Source organism: Mus caroli, chromosome 16 (genome assembly GCF_900094665.2).
Source record: "Mus caroli chromosome 16, CAROLI_EIJ_v1.1, whole genome shotgun sequence".
Lineage (NCBI taxonomy): Eukaryota > Metazoa > Chordata > Mammalia > Rodentia > Muridae > Mus > Mus caroli.
This window is the reverse complement of record NC_034585.1, coordinates 85,955,879-85,971,816: the sequence shown is the minus strand read 5'-3', so window position 1 is coordinate 85,971,816 and position 15,938 is coordinate 85,955,879. Positions and strand designations below refer to the sequence as shown.

The following is a 15,938-nucleotide window of genomic DNA, read 5'->3' as shown; positions in this document are numbered from 1 at the left end:
TTGTAGACCAGGCTGGCCTCGAACTCAGAAATCCGCCTGCCTCTGCCTCCCGAGTGCTGGGATTAAAGGCGTGCGCCACCACGCCCGGCTGGGACTCTGCTTTTATATTAAGCAGTTTCCAGGTTTATTTGTCATTTTTCTTAATAAAGGAGGTTGGAGGCTCTTCATATATATTTAAAATGAATTTTGAGCTCTCTAAGCATTAAATTATATAATTGTCTCATTTCTGTCAGTTTAGGAAAGTGTTCTTGCATCCTGTCCTTAGTTTCTCTGAGACAGGTTTTAGCACCAGTCTGTTTAGGTATGGTCAGTCTGGTTGACATCGAAAGCTTATGTTTCATATACTCCTGTGCAGTCAGCTACAAGGTATTTAATTAATTACATAAGCTGTACCAAGCACGGGCCTTTATAGTTGGGGGACTGCGACGGCTGGTTGCTGGTGACTGAGCGTCTGAGCATCCTCTGTGGGGCAGAAGTGTGGGGCTCTTCAGAGAGAAGAAGCTACAGGGGAGGCAGGGAGCGGTGGTGAGGAGGCTGCCGCTCAGGTCCTGATGGCGAAGGGAGGACCTGAGCCAACTGCAAGTAAACTCAACTTACTTACATCATCAGTTGTACAGAACGGGAAACCAAGGGTGCGAGTTTTTATAGGCAATCATCCAAACACAGGAGCAGAAGTCCTTGTCTCACTTACGCAGGGGGCGGTAGGCATTGAGGAGGCATACTGAGTCTCATGTCCTGCCGTCTTGGGCTCTGCAGTTTTTTACAGGCTGGTGGATAATGATTGATGCCGCGGTGGTGTACCCTAAGCCTGAGCAGCTGAACCACGCTTTCCACACGTGCGGTGTGTTTTCCACGCTGGCCTTCTTCATGTAAGTGTGATGTGATTCTCAAGTCAGCATTGCTTTTCGAAAATCGTCCTCTTCAACTGCTAGTGGTTTTGTTTGTTTGTTTGTTTGTTTTAAAAACCAACTTCTAAACTTTATTGATGGACTCTTCTTTAACATGATGGATTATCCCTCCCCCCTTTTTTTTTTCGAGACAGGGTTTCTCTGTGTAGTCCTGGCTGACCTGGAACTCACTCTGTAGACCAGGCTGGCCTCAAACTCTGCCTCTGCCTCCGGAGTGCTGGGATTAAAGGCGTGCACCACCACGCCCAGCTAGTCCCCTTTTATTAAAAGTCTTTTTTATAAAAATTTTATGTGCTCAAAGTTTGTGAAAAAAAAAAAGTTAAAAGACACCTACAAAAGGTTTACATTTTTTTGTGCATTGGAGTACCTGACAAACCGTAAATGGGTGTAATCAAGAGAAATGGAGCCTCGGACTGAGTTCCTCTGCGACAGCCCTGCATGGTCTGTCTCATCCTCTGTCAGAGCGCTAGGGAAAGAGTTCCAGTGTCCCAGGGAAAGCTGAGCACTGGAGGGCAGGCGTGCCCCGCGGGACCCGGGTCCTGCTGACTTTTGCTGTTGTTTGTCAGTGCTGCCAAGAAAGAAAAAGTGTCATGGGATGGAAGAGATGGCTCCATCTTCAGGGTATTGGCTGCTCTTACCGGGGACCCCCGATTCAATTCCTAAGCACTCAAAAAGCAGCTCACAGCTGAAATTCCAGTTACAGGGAATCTGATGCCCTCTTCTGGCCTCCACAAGCACCAGGCACACATGCGGTACACATATTCAGACAGAACCCGACCCACACTAAACAAACAAACAAACGAACAAACAAACAAATAAATGGGGAAAATCTACTTTTGGAACTGAAAAATAAAATTCTGAAATACAAGGAGAAATCGTACATGATTCTCTTACAGCTGCTAGAAAGATGTGACTAAATTCTGTACTCATTCTTAGTTATATAAGAGAAAGAATCTCAGGATGGCAAGATGGCTTGCTGCACAAGCCTGGAGCTCTGAGTTTGATCCTCAGAACCTACTTAAAGGTGGAAGGAGAGAGCCAACTCCACAAAGTTCTTGTCTGATTGCCCCAGGAACAGAAAGGTACATGTACACACGCACATGCACACACATGCACATGCACATGAATGTATGTACATTCATATACACACACATGCACACTCAGTGGTACATGTCCAAGACACAAATACACATACATACATACATACATGCACACACAGAGACACACATGCATGTTCACACTCACACAAAAATTAAAAAAAAAACCCAAACAACTTTTCATTTTTCGAGACAGTGTCTCATTATGTAGCCCTGGCTGTCCTGGAACTCCCTCTGTAGACAAAGCTTTCCTCAAACTCAGGAGTCCACCTGTCTCTGCTCCTCAAGGACTGGGATTAAAGATGTGTCACACTATACCTGGACTAGCAGTTTTGTTTTATTCATGTGTTTATTTATAGATTCATTTATTTTGAGATAGGGCCTCTCTATGTTGCCCTACTAGAACTTGCCATGTAAACCAGAAAGTTTATATTATGAAAGGTAAAACTGCTTGCTATCCTTCAAACTACGAGTAAGCACCCCTTCTAGTGGCACACCTTGCTCCCCTTCCTCTCTCCCTCCCTCTCTCCCTCCCTCTGCCTCTCTCTCCCTTTCTCCCTTCTCCAGTTCTTTTTCAATTCAACCACAGCCTTGTGTATACTAAGAATGTGCTTTGACACTAAGTTATACTCCAGTGTCTATTTATTTTGACAATTTTTGAATAGTTTTTATTTTATTTAATGTGTACAGGTGTTTTGGCCTACTTGTATGCATTCCAAATGTGCGCAGTACCTGTAGAAGCCAGAAGAGGGCATTGGACCCTCTGGAACTGGAGTTACAGATAGTTGTGAGCTACCATGTGGGTTCTGGGTTCTTTAGCAGACAGCTCCTAACCATTGAGCCGCCTCCAGCCCCACCTGTTTAATTATTATCATGGAAACTTTAAAATGGGATAAATAACACAGACTCATCTGTATGTACATGTATACAATAGGTAAAGAAATGAGAAGCTAGTTGTGGTGGCTCACGCCTTTAGTCCCAGCATTTGGGAGGCAGAGCAGGTGGGTAGGTCTCTGAATTGGAAGCCAACTTAGTCTGTGTAACAGGGCTGGATAGGAGGACCCTGTCTCAAAAGAAAGAAAGGGGAGGAATGGAAAGAAGATTAGCGCCTGTCTCATAGTCTCATCTGGTTTTGGGTGTGCTTAGTGGAAAACAAAAGGAATAATATTTCTGCACTAGAATTTCTCTTAACTCCTTAGCTCAACCTAGGAAATAGTCTGTTTCTCCCTCAAATGATATGCAAATGCCTGTGTAATTGTGCTGACGTGAGTGCTCATTGGCTGATCTTGTCTGCAGGATAAATGCTGTATCCAATGCCCAGGTGCGAGGTGACAGCTATGAAAGCGGCTGCCTAGGACGAACTGGTAAGAGGGTGAAGGAGATGCAGGGGCACTCGCGGAACAGGGACAAGTCCCCGGAAGGCAGAGCCTCCTCAGGAGTCTCTAGGTTTATTTCATGTGTGTGAGTGCTTTGCTTGTATGCATGCAAGTGCACTGTGTGTATTACGTGGTGCCAAGGAGGCCAGAAGATGTCAGATCGCCTGGAACTGAGTATGAACAGCTGTGAGCTGCCACAGGGTGCTGGGAACCAAACCTGGGTCCTCTGCAAGAGCAGCAAGTGCTTACAACTGCTAATCTCCAGCCCTACACCTTCATTTTTTAAAGACAGGGTCTCTCGTTGTTCTGGAGTTCATCGGTTTGGCTGGCAGTAGGCTCCAGGGATCTGCCCGTTTCCACCCAGACACTGCCCCTGAACCTGTCAAGAGTGTTGTGGGCTGGCTTCCTTTAGCAGCAGAGCAATCTGCCTGTCTGTAGAGTAGCTGCTGTGTAAAGCCTTCGGTGTTCTTCAGAAGCCTGCCCCTGAGTCCCAAGGGCAGCGATGGCCGTCTGATAGCTCCATTATCCCATCCTTTGAGTTATGGTTTAATAAGCCAGTTTAGTGAGGTGATTGCCAATGACATTTTCTTAACTTGTTCAGGAATTAGTTTCTCTAGCAGTAAATAGCTAACTAGTCTCCTTTCTAAGTTGTCTAACCCTTTTTACCTTTTTTGTTTTGGGTTGTGTGTGTTTGTGTGTGTGTGTGTGTGCATGTGTGTGTGTGTGTGTTTGCCTGTGTCTGTGAGAGTTCGAGAGCTCACTTTAAATGTGTGCGTGTATTTTAAATCTTCATGTAGTTAAGAATTGTAGCAGGAATATACAGGATTCACTAAGTCAGCTACTTCTAATGCTGCAGGAGTGTAAGACATTATAGCTTGTATAATGCTGCAGGAGTGTAAGACATTATAGCTCTGTGTAGCTGCAGGAGTGTAAGACATTATAGCTCTGTGTAGCTGCAGGAGTGTAAGACATTATAGCTCTGTGTAGTGCTGCAGGAGTGTAAGACATTATAGCTCTGTGTAGTGCTGCAGGAGTGTAAGACATTATAGCTCTGTGTAGCTTCGGATTGTAAGGAAGCCCCTGTCCCCCCGCAGGTGCTCGGGTCTGGCTCTTCATTGGGTTCATGCTGATGTTCGGGTCACTCATCGCCTCCATGTGGATCCTTTTTGGTGCATATGTTACTCAAAGTAAGTGTGCATTCCTCCTTTATGTTACAGGCGGACTTTATGTTTGGCTTCTTCTGTCTGGTTCGTTTGGAGTTAGTATGAATGTGATTATCGAATTAGGTTAAATTCTCCCTCTGGGTAAAGACACACTAATTCATAGAACCTGTCTTAGTAAGTGTGTTGGTTCATAGAAAACCACAGCCTCTAACCAATCCAGGCCCTCCAGCCATCTCTAGGGTTCCTGAATGACTTCCCTTGGGCAGCTAAGTTCTTAAAGTACAAATCCGCTCACTGGGGGCCACAGTGAGAAAGTAAAAGGGATCCGAGTATCCCTACTGTGTGCACTCCCGTGTACACAGTTCAAAGTTCTTACACCCAGAACACTGGAAACTCAAGCTTTTCTTTACTAGTGCACAGTGAGACCAGATCTAAATGGACATGTGGCTCATTCTTTCTTTATTGCATTTATTCTAAGTATTCAAAGTGTTTTATTGCAGGAGTGGATTTGAATTAAGTGTATTTGACTGTGGCTGCTGAGCCCGAGCCAGCTAGGGTGCTGTAAAATACCAATTAGTTTTCAGCTTGTTTCCAGACTGAGAACTCAGAACGATGGCACTAGGTGATAGCTTTTCTCATTTCATCTGAAAGACAGACTGACAAGCCGTTGACAGTTGCTGTAGAGAAACTGGGACTAAGCCAGCGTTCCGGTGCAGCGTCGGGAACCTTTGTAACGGGCTCTGCTTAGTTCCCATCTTAATCAGAAAACCCAGCGCACAGCGAAAGGCTTCTCAGCTCTGGTCTCATGTGATCTCTGCAGCAGTGCCTGGCCCGTGAGCTTTCTCTCGTTTCAGGGGCCACTTCTGACATATTTCAGATTTCATCATAGTGCTTCTTGAACTATTAATACTTATAGTAGCAGCTACCATTTATGTATACATTGAACATCTCTAATCTGATTTGAGATCCAAATTGCTCCAAAATTGGAAACATTCTGAGTTCTGATCTGACACCACAGGTCTCAGAGTCAACCCCTGACCTCCTGAACTCATGTGATGGGTGGAGTCAAACAGGTGCACTAAAAACGTGTATAAAATCACTTTCCAACTGTGTGGGAAGGTACACACGCAACATAACTGAACTTCATGTTCACACCTGGGCCCCACTCCCAAGATTGGCATATGCATGTATCCCCAAGTCTAAAACTAAACTCTGACCCCAAGATTTTTAAATGAGGTGTCGGTGTCTGCTCTCAAGTCAAATACAGTTGCAGCCATTAGACAGAGTCGCCCACTTAATTCCCACTCCTGTTTGGTGGCCTCTGATAGAATGCCCATTCTACAGATGAGAAAGTTAAGACCCTGAGGTTTAGTAACCTGCTCAAGGATATGCGTTTAGTAAGTAGCAGAATTAGGATTCATCACCAAGAACTTGGCTCAGACTTGGAGCTCTCCAGCCAACCCGCTGTTTGTTTCTTATGCTCTCAGAAGACTGAAATGTAAACCAGTTTCTTTATGATAGACAGTGGCTTTTACACCAGTAGTTACAGTGTAACAACATTCCCATCTTCCTAGGGATATTTAGCTGATTGCTTCAGTCATGAAGAGAGCATGATGGCTCCTTTGTGTCTCTCGGGGTTTGCATGATGTCACACATGAGTCAGCAGATTTAAATAATCAACCTCCTTTTTATTTCTATGCTGGCCTTTCCAGGGAAAGGTGTTGTGTTTTCTTGGCACTATTTGTTTTTGAGACCATGACCCACTGTTTGCCAGGCTGGCCCACTGTTTGCCAGGCTGGCCCACTGTTTGTCAGGCTGGCCCACTGTTTGCCAGGCTGGCCTACTGTTTCCCAGGCTGGCCCACTGTTTCACAGGCTAGCCCACTGTTTCACAGGCTAGCCCACTGTTTGTTTGCCAGGCTGGCCCACTGTTTGCCAGGCTGGCCCCTATTTCCACTCTTTCTTGGGCTGAAGTGTTCCTGCTGCTGAGTCTCTACATAGCTGGAATTGTGGTGTCCAGTCCTGCTGCCTTTGTGGCCTGAGTCATATGAGCTAGACAGAGAGTTCCCTGGCATTTATTTAGTGTAAAAGTAACCTTTTGGGGCTGGTGAGATGGCTCAGTGGGTAAGAGCACCCGACTGCTCTTCCGAAGGTCCGGAGTTCAAATCCCAGCAACCACATGGTGGCTCACAACCATCTGTAACAAGATCTGACGCCCTCTTCTGGAGTGTCTGAAGACAGCTACAGTGTACTTACATATAATAAATAAATAAATCTTTAAAAACAAAACAAAACAACAACAACAACAACAAAAAACAAGGGGCTGGTGAGATGGCTCAGCAGGTAAGAGCACCCGACTGCTCTTCCAAAGGTCCTGAGTTCAAATCCCAGCAACCACATGGTGGCTCACAATCATCCGTAATGAGATCTGACTCCCACTTCTGGTGTGTCTGAAGACAGCTACAGTGTATTTACATATAATAAATAAATCTTTTAAAAAAAAAGTAACCTTTTGTTTTAGGGAATGAAATTATTTGTTTCATTGTAGACATCTTTGAGTTGACGTAAATGTCCTGTGTTCTGACACACAGAGCCTATGTTGCTCTGAACTGCACAGGCTGTACCGCTCCCCTCCTCCACTGCCCCCTACCTCCTCACCTCCCTCCTCTGCCGCCCCCCTCCTCTAATTCGTTTCCCTCTCTGTGTGCAGACATCGATGTTTACCCTGGACTAGCTGTGTTCTTTCAAAATGCTCTTATATTTTTTAGGTAAGTTGTCTAATTTCCTTTCATTTTACATTTTTAAAGAGACTAATTTTATGTGTATGCATGAGTGACTGCATGTATGCATGTGTTCTGTGTGCATGCTGGTATGGTACCCAGGAGGCATGAAGAGTGTACCTGCTCCCCACGAACTGGAATTGCAGGGGGTTGAGCCACTATGTGGTATTGGGTTATCTATAAGAGCAGCAAGTGCTCTCAACTGCTGGGCCTTCTTTCCAGCTCCAAGGCACCTCGTTTCTCATTTATAACTAAAACATTTACAGAATCCTGTGTCAACAGCATCCTAAGAGTGCCATGGCCATGGGACATTAGTGGGAACCTTTTAGCCAGGGCCCTGCAATGTGCCAAGACCTCCTTCATCTGGGCAATCTTCTTGTCCCTGTCCAGTTTGTTACGACTTAGGGAGGTACCACATGCTCTTCTATTTGTAGACAAGTTCAGAGCTCCTGAAAGACACAGCAAGTAAATGCAGAGCTGGAGCATCCAGATTGTTGCTGCCACAGCCGTGTTTTGCTTAACAAAACAGTGCACACTTATAGGAAAGAAAGGAGGAGACGTGAATCTGTGAGTTGGAGGCCAGCCTGCACTACAGAGCTAGTTCCAGGACAGCCAGGGCTACACAGTGAGACCTGCCTCCAAAAAAAGAAAGGGGAAACACTGTACACAGCACGCTGAGACTGAGTTTTCTAAACAACTTAAAGTAAGTATAGAAGTAACATTGTACTAAAAGTGTTTCATAGAAGAAACTTGTTAGAGCCTCTCACTGGAAACCTGCCTGCTGTACTTGTCCAAGGGACATCTGTCCAGGCCAGGGTGAGAGGGTTAGCTGTGCACTACAGGATTATCTTTCTGTCCAAATCACAGAAGCTCAACACTGGACACCTTTGCTATTGGCCACCGTCATAGCAATGCGGCAATGTGTGGTGCGGTTTCTTTGTGTTTCCCTGGCCTTGTGTTTTGCTTTTCCGCTGTCTTCTCTCTATGTGCGTGGTTTCCAGTATTCCATCCTGAGGCTCCCTGAGCTGAGCTTCCTCGGTGTCCCCTGGACCACTCACCCCACACACTGGATTTTCTGCCCTAGAAGCTCAGCTCAGGTCTTTGGTGTTTTCTGTGTCTCTCCTTAGCACCCCTGACAGTTTATAACCTTTCTGATAACCATATCTAAGGCCTGGGCTGTATTAATGTATTGACTATTTCCATTTACTTCTCAGTTTGGGTTATTTATTCCATTTGCAGCTTTCCGTGCAGTTTGTTGGGGTTGTAGTTTTTGGTATTCTGTTTTGATAGTGTTTTTGAGCCCAAGTTTCACGTATCCTAGGCTGGCCTCAGGCTCTCTATAGCTGAGGATGGCCCTGAACTCCTGCTGCGCCTGCCTTACCTCCCAGGTGCTGGGATGGTGGGCATCAGCTCCTTCTGATGCTACGACCGACCCCTGCCACTCCTTCACAGCATGGTCTATGGTTGGACTGTGACTGTGTCAGTTGTGTCCCTCGGTAGGCTCTGTTCCACGAGGAGCATATCTGTTCTTTTAGATTCAGCCATATTCCAGCACTTAGCCGGAGGCCTGGCGCATCCCAGGATTCAGCCTGCAGTATACTTGAAGGAGAGAGAATTACATCTGGTCTGTGCGAGGATGTTTCTGTGACCATAGCACAGACAGAGGTGCTCTTAGAGCTGTAAAGTGGCCTGTGCCCACTAACCACGCAAGGCAGCCTCTGTCTCCCACACTTCCCTAGGCAGTGGCTGTCTCAGTGTTACACGGGTGTTCTTCACGCAGAAATGAGTTGCGTCTGCTTTCCAGAAGGAGCAATGCCTCAGCAGCACCTCTGAGCTTGCCCTGGTTTTAGGTCTTCGAGCCGCGAAGGGGGTGAGCTCTGGGGTGAGCTAGGGGGAGAGCTCCGTGCTGCTTGTTCGTGTCTCTCACAGCTTTACCCATCCCTTTCCAGCACTCTGATCTACAAATTTGGAAGAACTGAAGAGCTCTGGGCCTGAGATCACCGCACACCGCCCCTTCCTCTTGAATTCCATGGCGAGCTCCGTTATCTCTAGTATATGACGTTACAGATTGCCAAATGGAGCGTTGTGTGCTCAGGGCTTCGTTTCTTCATAGTTTTGTGTCCTGAGTTTGGAATTGCTTTTGCAAAATGTCTGTCTTGGTTTTTCATCAACTAGACAAGTTAATATGTTGATAATACATCACTACATATACATGATGCTGAATGTCAGGTTTTTATTCCCAAGACTAAGATTGGTATGGCTCCCGAGCCGGGGTTATACTGTCTTGGTGTTTAGAGATAAACACTCTGTCTTGGTATCTCTGATGTTTGAAAATGTGCAAAATACACAGCTCCGTGTCCCTAGAGGCCCTGAGCTATTAACAAAGGCATTTCTGCCAGGTGTAATTTATTTTGACTTAGGAATGAGATTTTTTTTTTAAGGAAAAAAATGTTTGTGCATATGTATTAAAGAGCTGGACTTTTTATATGAAGATTTTTTTAAATGCCCAAAGGACTAGTTTGAAAGCCCTCTTTGCAAAGAATTCCTCTAACTTGACTTTTGTTTGAGAAGGGATAACACAGAGATAAACTCCATTTTGTAAATCAGACGGCAGGCAGCCGAGCCCTGTGCTTTCCGTCTCACCGAGCAGCTTTGATGCCCGGGTTGTTGTGGGCGGCCTGCCTCTGTCCCGCATTACCACACAGCAAGGGACCCTGCAGCAGCCGCAGTTTAGATGCATGGCCAAGTGGAATAACTAGCTAACGACCTCTTCCCGAAGGGCGCTGTGACCTACGAAAGGTCAGCTGCTTCATTCACTTTGTTCTGACTCCTTCTGTGTAGCTCTCAGGCTCTGGGCGGCCAGCTGCTGCAGAGTACAAGTATCCTGTACTGAAAGTTCGCACTCCACACCAGACCCTCCATCCCATGTTTGAGTGCTGCGCTTGCCCCACGTATATTTCTGTGGGCCTTTCCCTTGAGTCAAGATTTTGTGTTGCACTTTTAACCCCAGAGGATTTTTATAAGACATTTTGCTGTAAAACAGTAGTAAGGATGGTTGTAGTGCACCTCCCATGCAAGCCTTACTTTACTTAGCAGCCTCTCTGAGAGGCCCCTCCAAGCACAGTGCGTGAAGCGGCTGCCGATCGCTGCGCTTCATCCTGATCCATCTTGCTTCATTACTCTCCCATCAGTCCCTCAAAATGTCAGCTTTGTCTAGCTTCCAGTGAACTAGAAAGCTAGCCATATGTTTCCATTCTTAGAACTGATGCAATAAATACTCCCTCTCACACTCGCTGCACAGTTAGGTGTGCTGGGGGCAGCGACCCGTACAACCCTGCTCTGCGTCCTCCACTGTCCGAGAAACAAGGAGAGGACACACTGTACACATCGTGCTAATACAGAGGTCTATGAAGGGCAGTCCTGACGACCGACTGAAAATGGCAGTGGCTTCTCTATTCATGAATTTTGTTTTAATTGTGAGCAAATCCGTTGATTTCCTCTGTTGTTTCATTAAATGAGAGATGAAGTTTGTATCCTCTTATAGATCTTATGAGTCAGTAGAATTCTTGGTAATCATATAAAATGCACACGGTTCTCTTAATAAAGGTCTCACTGTTGCTCAAGCTCGACATGGAATCTGCATCTTTTTTTTATGGGGGCCATTATCAGTGTTCTCTAGCCATTCTATGTGGGCCATTTTGTCAGAGCGTTCTCGAGGCCATTCTCAGGTCCTCACTGTTACTTTTGTTGTTGTTTTGAGACAGGGTCTCACTATGTAGCCCTGGCTACCCTGAGGTTGTAGACCAGGTTGACCTTGATCTGACTGCCTCTGGTTCCCAAGTGCAGGGATTATAGACATGGGCATCTCTCATAACCCGTGTTACTGTGTGTGTGATGTGTGGGTGCACAAACGTGTGCAGGTGTGTGTGTGTGTTTGTGGAGGCCAGAGGTCAGCCTCAGATATACCTCAGAACTGTCTACCTTGTCTTTTGAAGCAGTTCCTCACTGGGACCTGGGGATTCACAAGTTAGACAAGCTGTTCATCTGCAGGAACCCCGCCGTCTCTGCCTCGCTAGCACTGTGAGTGCAGGCATGTGCCATCGTGCCTGGAGTTTTACTTGGGTTCTGTAGATGAAATTCGGCTACGAACACTTGCCTGGCAGGCTCTGTTCTTCGGGCCCCCTTGCCGCGTGAACTTTTCTCTTGCCGCTGAGGAAGACATGAGAAGATTTTTCCATCATAAGATTTGTTTTTCCGGGCTGGTGAGATGGCTCAGTGGATAAGAGCACCCGACTGCTCTTCCGAAGGTCCAGAGTTCAAATCCCAGCAACCACATGGTGGCTCACAACCATCCGCAACGAGATCTGGCACCCTCTTCTGGAGTGTCTGAAGACAGCTACAGTGTACTTACATATAATAAATAAATCTTAAAAAAAAAAAAAAGATTTGTTTTTCCTCTTTAAGAAGCGGATATGCATAAACTAAATTCTTCAAGGCTGAAAAGCTGATGATATCTAAGCACATAGCTTGGCCTCTTAAGTAGGAAACTCAAGAGTGTTTGCCATGGACAGGTTGAATTCATGTTCTCTGCATTTCCAGTCAATTCAGGATCATGTAACATATATTTTATGTGTATAAATATCTTTTCTGCATGTATGTATAGGAACCACACATGTACCCAGTGCAAGGAGAGGCCAGAAGACAGTGTCAGATTCCCTGGAACTGGAGTTACAGATGACTGTGAGCTGCCGTGTGTGCTCTGTGAACCAAACCTGAGCTCTCAGCAAGAGCAGCCAGTGCTCTTAACTGCTGAGCCGTCTCTCCAGCACAGCGTTTATATTCATCATTTTAGATGTAAACATGTCATAGGAAACAGTTTCTGCCAGCCTCACAGGTTTATCCCAAGTCTTGTATGTGCTGTCCTGGGTACTCTTGAGTACGCCTCTGATCAAAATCGTGAAGGTTTGTTAGGCGGTGGTGGTGGTGGACACCTTTAATCCCAGTACTTGGAGGCAGGGGCACGTGGTTCTCTGTGAGTTCAAGGCCAGTCTGTTGTATAGAACCAGTTCCAGGACAGCCAGAGCTACACAGAGAAACCCTGTCTTGAAAAGCAAAAACAAACAAACAAACAGACAAAAATAGTGAAGGTTTGAGCTTCTTTTAGTATTATTTGTATGTGTCTGGGTAAGTTCTGTCCACCATATGTGACCTAGGGCTCAAATTCAGGTCTTCAGACTTGGCGACAAGGGCCTTTACCCAGTAAGTCATCTCACTGGCTCTCGATTTTGGACATTTTAATCTCAAATGACAGCCTGTTAAACTCTGAAGGACATCTCTGAGGTGAATTCTATAAGCAGAGAGCTATATTCTGTTGTTGAGCAACGTACAGGTTAAGTGCACTGCTTCAGTGAGGGCCACCACTGCATCGAATGATGGCAGAGGTTAGACACTGTCTTAGGGTTTCTATTGCTGTGATGAAACACCACCACCAAAAAGCAAGTCAGAGGGGGCAGGGCTTATTCACCTCACACTTCCACATTGCTGTTCATCACTGGAGGAAGTCAGGACAGGAACTCAAATGGGGCAGGAGTCTGGAGGCCTGAACTGATGCAGAGGCCATGGAAGTGTGCTGCTGACTGGCTTGCTTGCTCTGCCCACATTTTTATAGAACCCAGGACCACCAGCCCAGGGAAGGCACCACCCACAATGGGCTGGGCCCACCCCCATTGATCACTAATTGAGAAAATGCCTGACAGCTGGATCTCATGGAGGCATTTCCTCAATGAGGTTCCTTCCTCTCTGATGACTCTAACTTGTACAAACATCACTGTTAAACTACAACCTTTCCTTTCTTACTTAGCCCCAAACATAAATAACTTTAAAAGTCTCACAGTCTTTACAAATTCAAGCACATTAAAATTTCAGTCTCTTTAAAATATCCAATTTATTTTTAAAATCCAGTCTTTTAAAATTCAAAGTCTCCTCATCTGTGGACTCCAGTGAAATCGTTTCTTACTTCAAGAGGGAAAAATCAGGGCCCAGTCACAAGCAAAGCAAAGCAAAAGCAAACTCCAGCCATCCACTGTCTGGGATCCATGCATGATGTGGACTCCTCCAAAGGGCTTGGGTCACTTTTCCAGCTCCTCCTTTTGTAGTGCGGATTGGCCTCTGGGTTCTAGCTGGCTCCACTCCACGCCACTGCTGCTACTGTTCGTGGTGCTCAGCCCACGATGCTGGCATTTCCAAAACGCTGGTGTCTTCCGCTGCAACTGGCCGAACTTTCATCAATAGCTTCTCACTGGGGCCACACTTTCACCAATAGCGTCTCATAGGCTCTCTCCATGGTGCCAAGCCTCAAATTCTTTTGCACTGAATGGGACTGGGGCTTCAGCTGTCACTGAGAATGCACTTTCCCTCAGTGGCTTTCCATGGCTTCTCTCAGTGCCAACCCTCAGCTGCTCTGCATGACCTCTTCCTACCTTCAAAACCAGTACCACCTGGGTGACTCTTACACATTACCAAGTCCTGCTGCAGCACGAGGTACAACCTTGGCTATCTCTGGAACACAGCTTCTCTGTGTTCTCAGAACACACTTCCCAGAAGATGTCACCTCAATGATGCTGGTCTCTTCTTAATCACCACTAATTTCTTAGCTCCAGCTGACCAGCATCAATTGTTCCAGTAATACAAAGGTTTCACTTTTGGAGTTCTGGTATCTTGTTAATCACAGCTGATTCTTCAGCCCCAGCTAACCACAACCACAGAATCTTAAACCAAAATAGAAAACGGTCCTGATAGAGTCTTTAATCTTCCCTCTGAAGTGTCCCAAGCCAGGCCTCCAACCTCTGCACTGCTCTCAACGTTTTTATTTCCCAAGCTCCCACAGAGCTGTAAACACACAGTCGCTCTTCTAGCCCAAAGTTCCAAAGTCCTTCCACAATCCTCCCAAAAACATGGTCAGGGCTGTCACAGCAATACCCTATTATACTGGTACCAGTGTGTCTTAGAGTTTTTATTGCTTTGACAAAACACCATGGCCAAAAAGCAGGTTGGTGACAAACGCGTTTATTCAGCTTATACTTCCACATTGCTATTCATCATTGAAAGAAGTCAGGACAGGTTGATGTTCGAGACAGAGTTTCTCTGTGTAGCCTTGGCTGGCCTCCAACTCAGAAATCCGCCTGCCTCTGCCTCCCAAGTGCTGGGATTAAAGGCATGCGCCACCACTGCCTGGCTACTCAGCCTGCTTCTTATGGAGTCCAGGACCACCAGCCCAGGGATGGCACCATCCACAATGGGCTGGGCCCGACCCCATCGATCAATACTTGAGAAAATATGCCTTATAGCTGGATCTCATGGAGGCATTTCCTCAACTGAGGCTCCTTCCTCTCTGAAGACTGTAGCTTATGTCACCCTGACACACAAAACCAGCCAGGACAGTCATGAAAGTAGAAGCTCATTGAAATAGAGCTTGGGGGTGTGTGTGCTGGAGTTGAACCTACACAGTGCATCGTGGGTCACTGAGCTACACAGCCGTGGCCTACGAATCATTCGTGCCACTCCATGAACTGTGTTCTTCCTGTGAGGGGAAAGCAGAGGGGTTGACTCGCTGCCATGGCTGACAGGCCCGGCTCCTTTCCTCTGAGAGTTGCTGAGGGAAGCGGGGCAGGGTTATCTCATCTTGGAGTCATTCTTCGCTGTGAGGAAATCACGACACAATTTCTCTTCTTACAGCCCACTCCCATTTTCTGAGAAATAGCTTTCTATGACGTGTTTGTTTTATTAAGAACGAGCTAATTCGTTTGCACAGGCTGTTTAATGTTTAAAAGAGTCCACATTCCCCTTCCCAATCCTTGAATTTCACAAATGCTCACACTAGCTTTCTAGGTATTAACAAATGGTATGTATTCAGAGGGTACGGAGTAGTGCCTCTCTCTCTCTCTTTCTTTTTTTTTTTTTTTTTTTTGGTTTTTTCGAGACAGGGTTTCTCTGTATAGCCCTGGCTGTCCTGGAACTCACTTTGTAGACCAGGCTGGCCTCGAACTCAGAAATCCGCCTGCCTCTGCCTCCCGAGTGCTGGGATTAAAGGTGTGCGCCACCACGCCCGGCTGTCTCTCTTTCATTTTTTTTTTATTTTGTTTTTCTTTTCTTTTCTTCTTCAAGACAGGCTTTCTCTATGTAACCTTGGCTGTCCTAGGATTCACTATGTGGACCAGGCTGTCCTGGATCTCAGAGAGATCTATCTACCTGTCTCTGCCTCCAAAGGGCTGAGATTAAAGGCATGGGTCACCATGCCAGGCTGTTTAAAAAAAAAAAAAAAACACATACTGAAATGACTAAATTAGGCTAAACAGCAGCTAACCATTCCCAGATGTCCTCCACTTCTTTTTTTCCCTTTAGGAAGCCTTGGATTTGACCCCAGATACACTCACTTCTTAGATTTTCTCCCATGGTTGGTTCTGAGTCCCAGTGGACCCTGGTTTAGAAAACACCAAACCTTTGTCCGCAGAGCAAGGGCAGGACAGGTTCCCGAGACCACTCGTCACAGTGTGGCCCCCATCGATCAGGATGCTTTGTACCTCACCTCGTTCAACAGACACTGTTGACACGCTACA

General features: G+C 46.2%; 1 protein-coding gene across 1 annotated transcript in view; it reads left to right on the top strand.

Moving 5' to 3' along the window:
• Tmem50b (transmembrane protein 50B) overlaps positions 1–10,952 on the top strand; it is a 27,497-nt gene extending 16,545 nt beyond the window's left edge. Inside the window, exons 3-7 of the mRNA XM_021184742.2 lie at positions 757–869; positions 3,302–3,369; positions 4,476–4,568; positions 7,254–7,311; positions 9,273–10,952. Coding sequence (XP_021040401.1) covers positions 757–869; positions 3,302–3,369; positions 4,476–4,568; positions 7,254–7,311; positions 9,273–9,318 — 378 coding nt within the window. The 3' untranslated portion in view covers positions 9,319–10,952. The remainder of the gene's footprint in view (positions 1–756; positions 870–3,301; positions 3,370–4,475; positions 4,569–7,253; positions 7,312–9,272) is intronic.
• Positions 10,953–15,938: the final 4,986 nt, after the last annotated feature.